Source organism: Rhodnius prolixus, unplaced genomic scaffold, assembly GCF_049639745.1.
Source record: "Rhodnius prolixus isolate KJV_2025 unplaced genomic scaffold, Rpr scaffold_3, whole genome shotgun sequence".
Lineage (NCBI taxonomy): Eukaryota > Metazoa > Arthropoda > Insecta > Hemiptera > Reduviidae > Rhodnius > Rhodnius prolixus.
In genome coordinates, this window is record NW_027411603.1 from 47,086,656 (window position 1) to 47,104,490 (window position 17,835).

Here is a 17,835-nt window from a genome sequence, read left to right on the forward strand (position 1 = left end):
AAGTAGCCTTTACATGAGTAAATTTCCTGTTTAAGGCATTTTCTTCCAACTTCCAATAATAAACTAAAGGCATTATATTACGTTGATTGTACTATATAAGGAAGTCAAATCATCCACTTCCTCCAAAGTGCCCTTAATCGAATTTTCACAAAATTCCTTGGTTTTTTTTTCTTTTTTTTGTAGGCGCTGATTAATTCTCACTTTTAAAATAAAAGTCCCTTATTAATAGCACATTTTTCTATTTTGTTTATAGGTATGGTTTCAAAATAGGCGAGCGAAATATAGAAAACAAGAGAAACAATTGCAAAAGGCGTTAGCACCTTCCGTTTTACCTACGTGTAACGGAGCAATGATGAGGAACATTTATCCGAGTGCGACCCGAGGATATCAGCCTTATCATCATCCAAACACCATGAACAGATATCCACAAGTAAATATATATATATATATATATTTTTTTTTTTTTTAGCGCATCAACAGCTGAGGTTATTAGCGCTCGGAGCTTTTTTCAGTGCACTGCCGGCCTCCGGACAGTGTTCTCTCGTTACAGACAACACTGTCCATCACCCGACAGTGAGCTGTAAGAAGCTCCTAGGAAGAGAAAATTTAAGGGTTAGCAGCTGGATTCGAACCGGGGATCTCCGCGTGGGAATCCAGTACGCTAACCACATAGCTAATCCCTCCCCTTATATATTATTATTATTATTCCCCACACTAGAATTAAAAGAACAGAACTAAACAGACGCAACTTCTTAAAAAACTCTTAGACGATAGATCAAAACTCTCTCTGGACAACAAAAAACTTATTTATACTTCTATTTTGAAACCCATCTGGGCGTATGGAATAGAACTGTGGGATTCAACCAAAAGCTCCAATCTCCAAAGGATTCAATCTCTTCAATCTACAATAAAATACTTCGAACTATTGTACACGCTCCATTTTATGTCTCCAACCTGGACTATACACTCTGACCTTAACATTCCTTTTATCACCGAAGTTTCTAAAACACGATACAGAAAACTCCACTTCAGCCTGCAATCTCATATAAACCCTCTAGCTCAACATCTTTCTTCTAGAACTCTTTCTGACAACCCGACAAGACGTCTTAAAAGAGACAGTGGCCTCGTGATCTCTTCTCCAGTGAAGAGAATGACTAATTATCTAATATTTGGGAGTGTTACCACTGGGTTAACTTCTCCACTCGTTACTTATCATTTGTTACTCGGTTAACACTGTTACTTATAGCGCTAACGCGGTGATTGTAGCATAAATAAACGCAAAAAAAATAAATTATTATTTGAGGTATTCCCACTGGCACTCAGAGGATATTTTCCGGGTCACCGAGTAGAAGTAGAAGAAGAGAAATTACAAAACTAACCGGTTAATTTATATATTCCTTGGCAGTATATTCGGTCTTTTCTCCATCTATAACCAAACTATCACAAACTCTCTTTTAAGTTCCTTACAATGCATGGCAATTATTAAGCGCCCTTCATCCACATGAGCAACGTATTGTGATGCATTCCTTACAGCACTTTGAATCAACTTTATATGATAATGTTTTCAATTTGAATATTTATTGATGTTTCCAGATGACAAGTGCCAGTTACCCTTCAATGACGCAACCATTTTCAATGAGCCACACTGCCTCAAATATGAGCTCAGTTTCGGGCATGAGACAAGATCCTATGGGTAAGTTCAAATTAAATAATTAATTTTTAATAAACATAATTTTAATAAAGCAAAAAAGAAGCATTTTCTTGCTGGCGGAATCTGTTTTTAATTAACATGAGTTTTATTATATTTATTAATAATGACAGCTTTAAATAAACATGTTTGACGACTTATCTATCGAAAATCGTTAGAATAAAAATTCTGTAATATTTATGACTTTTATCAAAACGCCTTTTTCGTACTCAAAAGGCATCAAAAAGAATATTTCTGGTGAAATCACAAAATGGAAAATCAGCACAATCACAACAGTACCTTCTCTTATCAGTAGAAGAGAAAAAAAAAGTATGAAGTTAATTTTGGCGACTTAGATTTATCTCAACATTAAAACTATTTTAAGAAAAAAGTGAGAGATTTTTTAGGCGAAATATTATCTGTTTAACTTAGTTTTACTTATTTTAGGAAATTTATTATTTACCCAAATTAGATACTAGATTATTTAGATATGTTAATATTAAGTTCACGGATTGGTTAAATAAGCTTTGCTCCTCCCTTTTTTCTCACCCACCTGGGAGCACCAAGCACTCGGGTGCCTTATCATCCTTCTACACTTTAGATGTAAAGGTCTTAGCAAGGGAAATTACAAGACTCATCCTTGAGATGATGTTTAGATAAGAAGAAGGAGTGGGTGAGCAAGATAAAGGAAATGAAGCCAAGATGCTGCGTCAGTGAGAAAGGCTGGTTTACTGTGGTAGAAACAGAACTATGAACATGAGAAATTGCTCTAAGTAGAAGAAGCGGGTGGGAGGTATAGAACGAATGAGAAAGCAAACAAGAACGAACGGGCGAGCCAAGCGAATAAAGCTATCTATACATATATATTTAGAGGCTCCGGCAGTGACTGCGTACAGGCGGTGAAGAGAGGAAGGGTTGTGGATGAACCAATCTCCTGGTCCTATAACATGGTTAGCTGTGAGTTAACTAGGTTCACAACTCAATATCTGCCGCCCTTGCCGCTAGCATCGGTCTTATATACAGTAAGCAGCAGAAGACGTAGAAGAAGAAGAAGAAGAAGGGTATCTATCCTCCACCTCCTACTTGGGCACAAACCTCAGCGCTTCCCTATCTTTGGCAATCAACTTGCGCCAGTGTTACTCATACCACAGTATAGTGGTAATGTGTGCGTCCGTCTGCCTGTTTCTGACAGAATAATGTCGATATTTCTCAGATTTTTTTTATTTTCTCTAATTTTTTTTGTACAGCTTTCTTGGATTTTTTTCCCTAGAATGTACATTTCAGATAACCCTTTATAAAGTTTCATTCATTAAGAATTAAGAAATTTCAAAAAGTGTGCTCCTCCACTTAATATAGAACATGTGATATTTAATGCAACGCTTCCTCTTACCAGTAATAAAAGAGAATTAAATCTATCAAATCCCTTGAAATTTACTTTATAAATAAATAAAACTTACATAATATTTTACTCAAACTATATTATGTAAATATTATTTTTTTAACATATATTTACTATTTTACACAGTTATGCTTTGTGCAGGCATGTCGACAGATGATGAATGGTATAATAAAAGTTTATCAGCCTTAAGGATGAATAGTTCGCATCATCCCAATTTGGCTGCACCAATGCTTCAATACCAAACATAGTCCGACCTGGTTGCACAGCTTCAGCTGGCATCCGATGATATCTAGCGGCAAATCTGCAAACTACGTTCTCGAATGACCACTTGTACATATGCAGCAGACCGCCAAGGACTTAAAAAACAAATACAAGACCATGTTTAAAGAAATTAATTATTTAAAAAAAATAACCTGTTTTAAAATGTTTTTAAAAATCTATCAGAAGTGTAAATTAAAAAAAAAGTTTGATTTTTTTAACAGCCATGAAAGAAAAACTAGTATAACAGATAATAAATAAACATTTTATCATTAACAACGAATTAGTTAAGTTTATTATTCTGAATTTTTCATGTATCACTTTTTGAGATATTTATTTTCCATGTGATTTTATGTATGTTACTTATTAATTTACTTCAGTTAATTGATTTAGGCAATCACTTGTACCTTTTCAAAGAAGGAAAACTGATAGTGCTGAAACTTGTTAAGTGTACATAAATATTTCTAAAATTCAGATTTTAAAATGCTTTTAAATAACATTCATTGTTATTGCTGGTACAAATTGGAAATAATACTGTTTTGCATTTAAAAATTATTTAATCCGGAAAACTAACTTAACAGTGAATTGAATAAAAACGAGAACATGTACTTATAATCATGACCATGAATTAAAATTATTTTCTTGTAATTGGTGTAATCTAGAAAAATATATACTGAAATTGCTGTTAGGAAGGGATTCTGTGACTCTCTCTTCCTGTAGAACCTTTACAAAAGAATTTTTCCCCAAAGAATTGCTTCAAATAAAGGTGATAGATTTACAGTATGTTCGAGTAATACAAGGAAAAATCGTTTCTAGTTGAGACATTGAAAAAATCAATTCAGTATAGCAGCATTTCTGTATAACCAAAACCTTATTTATCTTCCACTGGTGTTAATTTACTAAATAAAAAATTTGTACTTTTTAATTATTTTCAGCTTTTAAGGATGCTAACTGTAAACTTGACTGTTAGGCCTTTTTATTATTAAAATAAATAAATAATTATAATAATGTATTTTGGAGAGTAGCAGCGTTTTAGAGGTGCGTTGCTGCAAATAACTAGTTTTTTTTAATTCTCACGGATCATGTACACTTCTTTTTTTTTAAGCTTTTTAATAATCGTTCTAAAAACATAAATTTTAGTATTGCTAAGATGCTGAGGTTGAAAATGTTCTCGATTTGAATTTATCTTCTTAATTTAAGAGGATGCTTTTTAATAAAGCTGAAGTATTTATTAACACTTAAGAAGTCTTTCAGCCTGGATTTAGTTTTATTACGATATTTCAGCTCAGTATAAATATTTAATGTAAATGGAAAAATAGCTTTGTTCTTTTTTTTATCTAAACTGGACTTAATTGTACGATTGATTAATTTCTCTTAACTATTAACTAATGTTATCTAATGTTTAATAAATAATTAATTTTATTTGATTTACTACGTTTTATATTCTTACTTTTTCGACAGCCTTTAAATGGTCTTGGTCTCTCAAATTTAAAGTCTCGAAATTCCGCTCATTGGAATTAGCATCAGGTTAGGATCAACAATGAATCCAAGATTGAACAATATGGACTAAACATTAAATAGGTACATGATGCCGAAATCAATTTTAATAACTATGACATTTTTTGTTATCCTCCCCCCCCCAAACGAGCCAAATTTTATTTTCGAGAATTAAATAGAGACATTATTAGAAAAAAAAAATTATTTGCAGTTGTAAAATTTATGGGATTCTTTTATTCTATATTCATTTTGTTTCCAGACATAACAAATAATAAATACAACAAAAGTATTCATAAAAATCAGAATTTATATATATTTACTATAAATATTGTATGATAATGAAAAATAATTTTTAAAAAACTGGAAACAAATTTAAAAAATGTGTTATAATAAAAAGGAGAATTAAAAAAAAGAAAGAAAAAGTTCCTCAACTAAAAAAAATAAATTAAAATGGTTTATCGCCAAGTAATTAATTAATATTGTGTATACAAAATTACATTTCTACTATAAAATATATAAAAGAAAAAAAGGTGGTATCAATTTTTTCTTGTAAATTATTTAATAAATTTTAAGAGAAATTTACGTTTACAAAAAAAATAATAATAATAAATAATTCTACTGGATGTCTTATAGAGGTTGTATCTAAAGTTTCTCTTCTACAAGTAGTTTCTATAAATAAAAAAATATATAGGATTACCTTTAACTGAAAATATATAAATAAAAGTCATATGCGTATAAATATAAATATACTTGTACTATCTCATATCGATTGCTTGTCTATGTTGATTTACAAAAACAAAAAAGATTAAAAAAAAGAAAAGAGAAACCACAAACTGTTTTGTGATTATGTACTGTGTTGTAAATAATAAAATATATAATAAAATTTGAATATTGTGGTATAATTTTTTTCTATCTGTAATCTGTACCGAATAAATAACACTATCAGATCTAACACTGATATATTTTGAAGCATTCAGATGTAAATTAAGCTTCTGTATTAAAATTAATATTATTTGGCACTTTCCTTTCAAAGATGGATATTTTACAAAGAAAGTATGGAGTTGCATGGACCAATGCAACGACTGGTATGGACGTGATTTGTTTTCCCAAGAAACTATCAATGCTTTCCTTCAAAACTGTCATTTTTTGTAAGCAAAACAAAAAAAAAAAATTTAAAGAAAAGAGGACATCACCTTTCTGTTGCACTCGATTCCTACTGACGGTCGACTTCACATGTATACTGATGGACAGCTGACCAGGAAAGAAAAATTGTTGCGGAGAGATGCTTCTGTGAGATTCTATTCGAAGAGAAAATACCACTTGGAAAAAACTGTACAAATTCTGATGAGCAGATATTGAGAGTGTAGCCCCACAGCTGCAATAGAGCTGGGCTCCTACTGTTCAGACAAGATCAAAGCGGTTTTCTGGTCCGGCTTTCAAGGGTGGTCATTTCTGCTCTTCTCTCCGGCCCCCAAACTATCAATCCATGTATTATGCCATTATGTAGTTTTGGATATACAAATTTAGAAAAATGGTACAAAAAAAGAAATCTTGCCAGTGTTAAAAGAATTCCCTTTACAAGGGTTGTACCCATTAGGCCGCTAAAAGTACCTTAGAAATTGAAAATTTAGAAAATAAAAGAAAAAATGGAAAATCTTGGTTGGTAAATTCCTTATTTTTAAGTGGCAGAGTTTTATGTTCATGCCAGGGGTACAATATACACATTCGGTCGGCTTGTTTTGGAAGTACAACTTCAAAAAAAAAAAGGGAGATAATGGAAAATCTGGGCCAGTTTTGCTAGAAATTACTTGTTTTTAGCTACCAGGTTTAGATTTTCATGCTAGGGGTTGATCATACACGTTAGGTCGGCTAGGTTAAGAAGTAGTTCATAAAAAAGGCTACAAATAGAAAACCCTTGCTAGTTTTGCAGGAAATTTCTTATTTTTAACTTACAATGTCTAATTTTCATGCCAGGAATTGATTGTACACCTAAAGTCGGCTTTTCGTGGAAGTAGAAATTTAAAAAAAAAAATCTTGGATAGTATTCAAATAAATTCCTTATTTTTCTATGGTAGAGTTCGATTTTCATGCCAGAAGTTGAACATGCAGTTTAGAGCAGCTAGTTTTGGAAGGACAACTTCAGAAAAAAAGGAAATATGAAAAATCTCAGCCAAATTTACCAAACATTTCTCATTTTTCTCTCAAGTGTCAGAGTTAGATTTCCATTCCATGGGTTGATCAAACAAATAAAGTGGTCTTTTTTGGAAATAGAAGTTCAGAAAAGAGGAAAAAATGAAAAATCTCCCGTAATATTTTAATAAATTACTTGTCTTTAACTTACAGAGTTTGAATTCCATTCCAGGTTTGGATCATACTCATTAGGTCGGCTAGTATTGAAAGAAGAAGTTTAGAAAAAAGGAAAAAAATATGGAAATTCTTGGCTAGTTTAACTAGTGGTTCCTTATTTTTAAGTTCCAGAGTTCAATATTCTTTCCGGGGTTGGATCATACAGATTAGATTGGCTAGTTTTGGAGAGACAAGTTCAGAAAAAAGAGAAAATATGGAAAATCATGGCTAGATTGACTAGCATTATCTTATTTATTTGTACCAGTGTTTGATATTCTTGCCAGAAATTGATCTTATGCATTAGGTTGACTAGATGTTCAGAAAATGGGGAAAAAATGGAATGTCTAGTCTCAATCCAATAGGTTTTTGACTTCCTGAGATAGATCTTCGTACCACATATTAATCACAGGCATTAGTTCTGCTAGTTTTGGGTGTAGATTTTCAGAAAAAACAAATAATGGTATATCACGGCTTGTATTTCTACTACTTCCTTATTTGCTACTTGCAGAGTTCGATTCTCATGCCTGGGGTTGATTGTACACATTAGGTCGCTTACATTTAGAATTAAGAATTAAGAAAAAGCGGACAATCTTGGTTAATATTTCAACAAATTCTTTATTTCTAAGTGGCAGGGTTTGATGTTCACGCCAGGGGCGGTACATACACAATAGGTTGGCTTGTTTTGGAAGTACAACTTCAGAAAAAAGGGAGAAAATGGAAAATCTGGACCAGTTTAACCGAAAATTCCTAATTTTACCTTCCAGAATAAAATTTTAATGCCAGGTGTTGATCGTAGAAATTAGGTCGGCTTTTCCTGGAAGTAGAAAAGGAAAAAGTGGAAAGTATTTGCTCGTTTTGTTAGAAATTCTTTATTATTATCTTCCAGAGATCGATTTTAATGTCAGGGGTCGATCATACACATTTTGTCGACTTTTTTTTTATGTAGAAGTTCGGAAAAAAGAAGAATAATGGAAAATCTTTGCCAGTATTCTAAAATATTCCTTATTTTTAGTATACAGAGTTAGCTTTTCATGACAAGGGTTTGACATACACATTAGGTCGGGTAGTTTCGGAAGTAGAAGATCAAAAAAAGGGAAAAATAGGAAATCTTTTTTCTTGTTTTACGAGTGATTGCTTATTTTTAACTGTTTGAGATCGACTTTAAAGCCAGGGTTGATCATAGACATTAAGCCATCTATTTTGGGAATTAAAAGTTTCGAAAAAAGGGAAAAATTGGAATATCTTGGCTTGTTTTACTAGGAATTCTTTATTTTCTTATTTTAACGTTCATGTTTATTGCACAGGTTGACTAAATCACCCTACGTCTTCTCGTTTTGGCCACAGAGATTGAGAAAAAAAAAAAGAATAAAGAAAACCTTCCTTCTTTTCTAGTTCTAGTTGTATAGTTTCAAATTGTAGTAAAAAAAGGTGTATCATTTATAGTTTTGCTAGAAATTTCTTATTTTCTACTTCTAAATTTCTATTCTTACGCCAGGACTTAATCATATACTTAGGTCGGCTAGTGTTGGATTTAGAAGTCAAGAAAAAAGGGAGGAAATGGAAAATCTTTTGTAGTTTTACTAGAAATTCTTTTTTTATCCTTTCAACATTCTTTTTCAATTAGTTTTGGTACACCTTACTTGTGATAGCATTGGGAGTTAAGTTCCGGCCCGCGCCAAGCCTAATCAACGCATGTCTAATGAGAATTCACCTTCTCCAAAGATATAATGGTAAGTTAAATTTGGTTTCATGAAATGAAATGTTTTATCAGTTTGGAGTTTAAAAGTGTAGTGTCCGTTTTCTTTTTGTCGTGCGCTGCAATACTTTGCATGAATTAACGGGCGAGCCTAATTTGTACACCTTTACAGATAGACCGCTCCCATGATTGGCCATTTATCTAAAAGACTCTTTCGCAACCACCCATACAGATGGTGTACCAACTTAATTTAAATAAATTTTATTTAGTTCTAAAATATTTTTGTCACACATATGTTCGGTAATTTATTTTGCTGTCATTAATTCAATGTTCGATTTATCTAAATTAGTTTGATTGCAATGAAAAGATAATGTATTAATTCGTTAAAACGTAAAACAAATTTAATGTTTGAATATTTTTAAATATGCGCATTTATAGCAACACTGTAAATTTCTGTGTTAGTGGACAATTCTTTAATTTTTTGAAAACGTTTAGTGAATTTTGTTATTCTTAATAAGTTAATGTTTAACAACCATAAAAAGTGATGCATTGAAGCTCTTACCACTTATTTTACACAGTTGTTACAATAATATTTCATGTGAGCTTTAAGAATGTAAGACATGTTTTTATTTTCTTATTTATGTAACTTCATGTATGTACATAATTTACATAATGTTTGGTTCTTCATGTAATTAATTGTTTTTTTTTTTCAATTTAATTTGTATATATTTATTTCTATTAAATGTTTCGTTAGTTTCTTCAGAAATGACTGCTTACATCGTATCAAAATTCGTTATTTAGGTAAGAAGTCTTGTTTATCTTCTCGTACTGCTCACCAGGGAAGTAATGCATGAGGTCTATTTTTTGGAAATAAATGTTTTAATTTTCTTAAAGAAAAAAAGTAAAATAAATAAAAATTGAGGACGGCTAAACTTGAGGTACGGTTTTAGTGTAGGCTTACCATATTTTACTTTTAACCGGGGTAATTTTTAGAGTTTTTTAAGCTAATTTTTAGTTTTTCTTAAACTCTTCACGAGACTAACCTAAACATTACAAATTGAAGTTAAGCCAGGTCTACTCGATGTACATCTATACTCAAATCATTACTCACACATGATTGTGCCATATGCATTGGCACTAATCAAACTGCAATGAATAAACTGCGTTTTCCAAAACTAAACGCTTCATTTCGCCTAAGGAGGCTGTGATTCATACGGAATAAACAAGTCAATAGGGAGCTGGAATTTTCCACAATAAAAGACCTTACGGTCAGCACATTATGCACATTTCTAGAGAATCTATGTACCAAGAGGCACAACCGACTAGATTAAACCTACGAAATACGTTCTGTTTCTACAAAAAAACCACCGTCTTAGAAAATAAACCAACAACTAAAACCCAAACTACCACTGACGAACGAACTTTCAAACTTAACAGCCAGTGAAATTTTAAATAGTTACTTTGTGTTTATTTATTTTTATTTTTTTATTTATTTATTTATTTTTTTTTGCCTCTCGAGAGTAAGCGTAAACACGAGAATAAGAAGACAAATTCCTTCAAAGTGGAACTACCACTTTTGACTTATGCATTGCTGTAGATTTGAAAAAAGATAAAATTTTGATCATGAACAGAGAATGAACATTTGCTGATACGAATACAGCATTGTGTTAACTTCTTTTAGGAAAACTCCTTTTCAATTAACTAAAGAGGATTATATGTCTGCAAAAACAAAAAACACGCTTCTAAGTAAAGAATTTGAATAAAATCGCCGACGATGAGAGACCATCTCTAAATGAACGATACCGTCATTCACTATCACGCTGCATAACTTTTTTTAAAATTCTTTCCATATGGAAGATTTAGCTTGATTAGCTTTATCTAAAAGATTTTTTCAGGCGCCAAATTTTTTTGATCATTCTTTCCTTTCTATTATTTGCTTACCAAATCCTCTGGCCTTAAATTGTGAGGATAAAGTTCGTTTTTCCTTCGATGCTCAAAGGCAGTTTTTTGAAATTATTTTCACAGTGTGACAAGTTACGGTCAACTACGGTCCCCTACTTAAAAAAAGAGAAACTCTTCCTTCTCAATAGCAGTTTTAGTTTCCTTCCCAATAGCTCTTGATGAAGGGCACCAATTCCTCTTCGAGATTGTTTCATCCTCAATTTCTGTTATTTTTGATAAACATTACTTAATTATTTTGTTTTTATTACTGTTTTAATTTACTTATTGATAATAATTAATCATTTATTTAATATTATAGGCAAGGATATTTGTGATTAACTTTCTTCTTAAAAAAAACCTATGATATGTCTGATAAGTTGAAGAAAACTGTGAATAAACGAACTCAAGATGATAAGTTTAAAGGTCAAGAAAACAGACTGAACGAAACTCCATCACGTAAAGTGAATAAACCGCCCGGAAAGAAATCTTCAACATCCCACCAGGAAGTTGGAGGATCGAGCAATGCTCCAAGTAGGCAAGCTGGTCTTGCAGCCTTAGCAAGGGTAATAGGGAACAGAAATAATCTTCCAAATTGTTCTTTGGTAGCCCAACATCCATTCGTAGAGGCAAACATATCAAAAAATGATGCATCTGTATCTAAACATCAAAGATCAGAAGAATATCCAGCCGAGAAAGGTGTATTCTTCACCTGTCCGTTTTTAGGTACAGAAATTTTAACAAAAGAAGAATGGAAACAGAAGTTAACTATCTTTCTCAATGATTTGTCTAAGGTTGAGAAAAGTCTTGCATCTTGTCTTATGATACATTCGCTCAATCAAAGCTCTGAATCAATGAAATGCATTGAAACTTTGTGCACAATTTTACAAAATATAATTTCAAATCCTCTAGAAGAAAAGTTTAAAAAAATTCGTATAACGAACAAAGTATTTCAAGAAAAAGTCTTTAAAACTATTGGAGCTGTAGAATTTCTAGAATCCATTGGGTTTGTAAAGCAAACTATGAATTCTAATTACGAAGAAAATGAAGATTATTATTATGTTTATCCGAATAACATTCCTGACTGTAATCATCTTGAACAGATGCTAGATTTATTGTGTAACACTGAGCCAATCACTTTAGAATTATATAGAAATATCAAAATATTAACACCGTCAGAAGTTTTAGAAAAAATAGAATTTCCTGATGAGTTTTTCGTTAGAACACCGGATGAAATAAAACGTGAACAAATAAGAAAAACTGAAAATCTGCGTGATTCCCAAAGATTAAAGACTAAAAGCATGCGAGAAAAAGAGAAAAACAATAAGTCCCTTAATTATCGTTATTCTCTAATTAGGATTAGACTCCCAGATGGCCTTTACCTACAAGGTACTTTCGGCATTTATGAACGTCTGTGTGTTGTCAAAGAGTTTGTTCGTGAATGCATCGACGATTCAATAGGATCGTTTAAACTGACTACAGCTTTTGGTAATCATTTGACCGATGCAGATAATGAAAAAACACTGGATGATCTTAATTTAGCGCCAGCAGTAATTCTGATATTCATTTCAACGACACCCTACTCAGCGAACAGATCTATTCTAAAGCCCAGACTACTCAGTAATATTAAAAATTAATTCATTATTATATTATTATAAAATTTCCCCACTTTTGTTTATAGGCTTTTTCATTCAACAGCTAATCTGTTTTGTTAATAAAAGATACGTTTTGTCCATAATTTTTTTTTTTTTTTTTGATTAGAAAGTATTTAATAATGGTCAATGTTAACTTATTTCACAAAGAAAAACGCGGCAGTGAAACCAATTCCCAAAGTTATCCTGGTGTAGTTGGCTAGGGACTCAAATTTTTATTGTATACATAAACATAAAAAGGTATAACTACTGAAGTTTTTAGACCTGCGAAGCTAATATGTATTGTGGTACTGGGTTCGATTCCCGATCTTAGGCCTTGGATTTTATTTAATGGTTAATAAAAGAAATTTACAGTAAAGTATGTTTGCTAGTCGCCTCCGTCCACGACACCTAATTGGTAGTTGGATGTTAAGCCCCGCCTGAAAAAATAGGCGATTACTCTACTGAAGTTTTGAGGGCGGTCATTTAACTACTCCAAGTTTAGGATCAGGGATATCATGTGGATAAATGTTGCTTTTAGTATTATTTAAATAACATTTTGTTTCAAATTGAATAAAAAGAAAAGGATGCAATAATCATGTTTCTTAACATTTTTGAACTAAGTGAAAATTGTTGGTTTCAAATCAAAAGTCGAATTTTTTGAATCGAGGACAAAAAGTTTGGAAAATGAGCTTTGAAGGATTTCTGATCTAAAAGAAGTATTAAACGGTAAAAAAAAGATATCTTTTGAATTGTTTTTTTTTTCGATATAAATCATTAACAAATAAGTGAACGCGAAAAATAAGAATAGTATTGCCGTTCGTTAGACCCAATATACTAGAAATTTTTGAGAAACTTGTTTCTCATTAAATTTATTTTGTGTTTATTACAATTAATATTTATTTTCTTAAAACCTTAAAAAATAGTGATAGTAATTTATTGAAACTAGTAAATTCATTAATTTAAGTAAAAATAAAGCAACTGGTTTTATTTTCTTCCCAATACACCAAAACTCTCAAAGTTCTTGAAATTTGTATAAGTTAGTTTTCCACAAGAGTAGAACTAAACGGCCCAGTTTCCATATCTGTAACGTACTAACCTTTCACATCTCTTTGTCCTTCTCAAGGATAATAGATTTGTTCCATTACGTATTTTTCAGTTTTCTTATCCAGTGAAATGTGATCTACCAATCTAAAAAGATTAGAAAGTACTGCATTAAAGGAGCACTTCTTGTATCAGGCTTTAGTTTTGACACACTTAAGTTCGCTGATAGCTAAGCGCTTGGCCACTTGGAAGCTCAGAAGTGATAAAATTATTTTTGTGAGTTCTGCCTTTGTTAGAGCTGTAAAGTTAGGTCTAAATAACTTTATAACAAAAACGCTACTAGAAAGTGTCCCTATTATTAAAGCTTTTACCAGTTTCCAATTTGCAGAGAGATAAGTAAATAAACCAAATTTGTTAGAATTGCAATAATAGCATTTAGAGAAAGTTGTATAGATTGGTTCACTTAACTTTTTTTTACTTTTATTGTACTTTTTTACTTAACTTGAATTACTGAAATCATTAGGAAGGGTAAAAATATAATAATTAGAGAAAATAGTTAGTGGTATATTTTTATTATTCTTATATTTTTGAAATTTTTGTAAATGAACAATAAATTTGTATAGGTACATTTGTAGGTATGATTAAAGTAAAAAGTGAGTTCAATTTAAAATCCCACCAAAACTCAGCATGTTCTTAAAAAAAGAAAAAAAAAAAAAAGTGATTCCCAGTCGTACTTGAAGTACCAACATAAACCTACAATAAAGTTGTAGTTTAAAAGAAACTTTTAATTTTTCTTTCAGATGTTCTATTCCACAATTTATATTTATGTAATAAAGCTGGATTAATAATTATTTCGATAATAAGCTGTGCCAATGTGGCTTTATACTGATAAAAGTTTTAGGGTTGCATGATGGTTATTGGTCGGTAGTAACAACACTGTTGCAGATTGCACAAGTCTACGAAAGTCGAGTAGCAGATGGTTAATGGTACGTTGACTACTTTTGTGTGTGAGTAGTTTTAGTTATCTGACAGAGTAAACTGAGTATTAATCAAAAGCTCTGTAAATTGTTTGATTAAAGTTAAGTTTGGTGCTTTTCTCTAAAAAATATTTAAAGACAGTATTGTTAAGGAGGATACCTAAAAGTATGAATATTTAGTGTCAATAGCTGCTAATGCATTAATTTTAAATATTACACATAGTTGTCGTATTTTTGACAGTATTTTTATTCGTGTATTTAGTGCAAAGGGAATCGCATCTTTAAAGGAAACGTTTTATTTTTTGAAATTTGGTTCTCTTCTTTCAGTTTGGCCCTCAGATCAGAATCTTAAGAGATGTACACCTCTGGGCTATCAATTACTCAACTATTTTCTTGCTTGTTTTTCTACTTAAGTTATTTACCGTTTATAAATTTCTTTTGTTGAAAGTTGGTGCTCAAAATAAAAGTCTCTGCAATGTGCTGAATATGATAGAAAATACATATAACAGAACTGTGCTGATACTTATTTGGTATTAGCAATTTCTGTTATATCGTCAGTCACCCTCTTTGTAGAGGTATAGTATTCCACAAGCGTCTAAGATGTCGAATCATTGGCTTTAAATCATAAGGATTTTAAGTCTGACGTTGTCCTGTCAAGCTCTTAAATTATGTCCTGTGTTAGTTTCTGTGCAAGGGGAAAACTGCATTACTATCTTTGTTTTTCAACAGTATGAGTGTTTCATTTCAGAGTTGCAAGCCGTGACCTGATGATCACATTATGGGTCAGAATCAACGGATTTGCCATATGGGATGAATTCCTTTTGAACATTCCCTCGAAGTATATCGAACTAAATATTTAATTTAATTTGTTTTTTAAAGAGGCAAGGCCTTCTTTCGCTTAACTTTAATCGAATCTTTTAAATTATTTTGTCTAGGATTATGACATTTATTATTTTTTATTTCACGTTTTTTAAATTAATATTATTTTAATTTAATTTTTCAGATATTTTAGAAGAAAACTACGGAAAATAAATATAAATTTAAATGGGGAAAAATAAAGGTGATTATATATTATATGTGAGAAACCTAAATTGTTTTTGGATAAATTTATCTAAAAATTATGTTAGTTTTTATAAATTTTCATTTTTTTTTAAATGACTAATATTCTTAGTGACTTTTTAATCTACTTTTAATAGATTTCTACATATATCTTCCCATATCTAAGAAAATGTCTATGGAAAAAGTCAGTTGTGTTGATTTAATGCATTATTGCAAAAGTAATTAAAAATTAATAAAAAAGATAAACAATATTCTACGATTAGCGTATGAATTGAATTTTGATTAACGATCAGTAAGGATTTTTAACAAAAGAGTACATCATTTCACATGCGGTGACGAAACTTAAAAGAACGAATTTCGATTACGTATTTAAAAAAAAAAAACAAAAAACACTTTTTGCTTAAGAAACTGCAGAAGAACCGAATGATTTTCCTCCAAAGAAATATATTCTACATCTAATGAGATATTTATCGCTTGCATTAAATCTATTCAAGTTGCCTTAAGATGCGTGAAGGAGAGGACGTTGCCTTCATTAAGTAAAGTGAAGTTAGGTTTTCCAGTGTTAACCGGATTAGTGACAAAGCCGAAAGTTAAATTTCAAGCAAAGGCACAGAGCGATGATACAAAAATTAAGGAAGAAAAGTAATAGCGGTGAAATAAAACTGAAGAAGTGAAAACTTGAGTAATAAATATTTAGTGTCGAATGAAGATTAATAGGAAACTGGAACGGAAAAGTTGGGACAAGGAAAACAGTAGAAGATACTGAAGAAGATTAATTATTTAAAAAAACCGTGCAGGATCTTATACGAAGGTGACTGTGGCAAGAATGAAAAGGTACTAAGGGAGATGAAGCAGATGAAGATGACTTCAATGCTGAAACTGTTGGAACCGGTCAGGCATTAGAGAACATAATAGTGAGGTTAAGCTAGACAAATTCAAGCTTGAAGAATGGTTTTGCTGAATTCCAGCTTTAACCCAAAAGCTAGAACCTTTGGTCACGGGAGAACCTTTGACCCGGAATAAGTGTTTTTGCATATTGTTACTGCAGTGCGTTAATTTATGTATTTAAAATCAAAGAATAAACATGTATTTTGTTTATTTGATAAAAGTCAATGAGTTGATTTAATGTTAATTGTATTTTTACTTACAAACAGATTTATTGTTTTGTTTTTTTTAGCGAAAAGTATATTTTATTTAAGCATAACAAAAAAAAATTACATATAGGTTCAGTTAAAGACAAAAAATTGTACACTAGGATTTTGATTCATTGAGAAAATAATTAGTTCTATGCACCTCATTTTCAGGAAAGAAGGGAGGAAAAAAGCCAGAAGATGACCATGGCCAAGCAGGTCCAAGCGGTTCTCAACAGCCACAGCAACAAAAGCAAAAGGAGCAACAACCACAACAACATCAAAAGCAGAAAGATCAACCTCCACAGCAGAAGCAAAAAGAACAACAGCCTCAACAGCAACAAGCTAAGCCTGGAGGAGAATCAAGAGGTAAGTAAGCATATAATTTAACAGTTTCCTTTCTTATATAATAATAATTAGTTCTATGCACCTCATTTTGCTGGAAAGAAGGGAGGAAAGAAGCAGAAGATAATTAGTTCTATGAAGATTAATTAGTTCTTCTGAAGATAATTAGAAAATAATTATTTCTATTCACCTCATTTTGCAGGAAAGAAGGGAGGAAATAAGCCTGAAGATGACCATGGCCAAGCAGGTCAAAGCGGATCTCAACAGCCACAACAACAAAAGCAAAAGGAGCAACAACCACAACATCAAAAGCAGAAAGATCAACCTCCACAGCAGAAGCAAAAAGAACAACAGCAACAAGCTAAGCCTGGAGGAGAATCAAGAGGTAAGTAATGCACATAATTTAACAGTTTCCTTTCTTATATAATAATAATTAGTTCTATGCACCTCATTTTGCTGGAAAGAAGGGAGAAAGAAGCAGAAGATAATAATATTATAAAGAACACCATCTTTCATTATTTAAATTATGTTACACGTTTATCCCTGAATAAAAGCTCATAGCTCAAGGGCTTATATTTGAGAACCAGTAATCCCAACCGGCCTTGGCAACTTTTCTTATATTGCTGGGAGATAAATCCTTTCTAAAAATAAATTAACAGAAATTCTTACTATTTTGCTGAATGAAATTAAAAAGAAATGGAATAATTTTGTTTGTTTTTACACTTTTTAAAAATATTGCCTGTTTCGGCAAAAGTTCTTTTATATATATGTATTGAGAAAATAATTAGTTAAATAATGTACAATGTATAATGGAAGATTAAGGCAGTT

General features: G+C 31.4%; 3 protein-coding genes across 13 annotated transcripts in view; all 3 read left to right on the plus strand.

Moving 5' to 3' along the window:
- LOC141453209 (homeobox protein unc-42) overlaps positions 1-5,730 on the plus strand; it is a 30,392-nt gene extending 24,662 nt beyond the window's left edge. The window contains exons 4-6 of one of the 2 annotated variants that reach the window (XM_074126124.1): positions 254-430; positions 1,594-1,693; positions 3,213-5,730. In XM_074126124.1, the coding sequence (XP_073982225.1) occupies positions 254-430; positions 1,594-1,693; positions 3,213-3,334 (399 nt within the window). In that variant the 3' untranslated portion in view covers positions 3,335-5,730. The remainder of the gene's footprint in view (positions 1-253; positions 431-1,593; positions 1,694-3,212) is intronic. The other variant, XM_074126125.1, reaches the window with a different exon arrangement.
- Positions 5,731-8,588: 2,858 nt separating this feature from the next.
- Positions 8,589-12,559, plus strand: LOC141453214 (UBX domain-containing protein 6-like). Its single transcript, XM_074126156.1, has 2 exons — positions 8,589-8,917; positions 11,144-12,559. The coding sequence occupies exon 2, from the start codon at positions 11,190-11,192 to the stop codon at positions 12,456-12,458; it is 1,269 nt and encodes a 422-aa protein (XP_073982257.1). The 5' UTR covers positions 8,589-8,917; positions 11,144-11,189; the 3' UTR covers positions 12,459-12,559.
- LOC141453211 (protein argonaute-2-like) overlaps positions 9,205-17,835 on the plus strand; it is a 42,816-nt gene continuing 34,185 nt past the window's right edge. For 6 of the 10 annotated variants that reach the window (XM_074126132.1, XM_074126139.1, XM_074126140.1 and 3 more), the window contains exons 1-4: positions 14,463-14,639; positions 15,477-15,533; positions 16,837-17,031; positions 17,210-17,392. In XM_074126132.1, coding sequence (XP_073982233.1) covers positions 15,518-15,533; positions 16,837-17,031; positions 17,210-17,392 — 394 coding nt within the window. In that variant the 5' untranslated portion in view covers positions 14,463-14,639; positions 15,477-15,517. Of the gene's footprint in view, positions 9,497-13,747; positions 13,773-14,296; positions 14,640-15,476; positions 15,534-16,836; positions 17,032-17,209; positions 17,393-17,835 lie in introns of those variants that run through there. The other 4 variants (XM_074126135.1, XM_074126138.1, XM_074126136.1 and 1 more) reach the window with 3 other exon arrangements.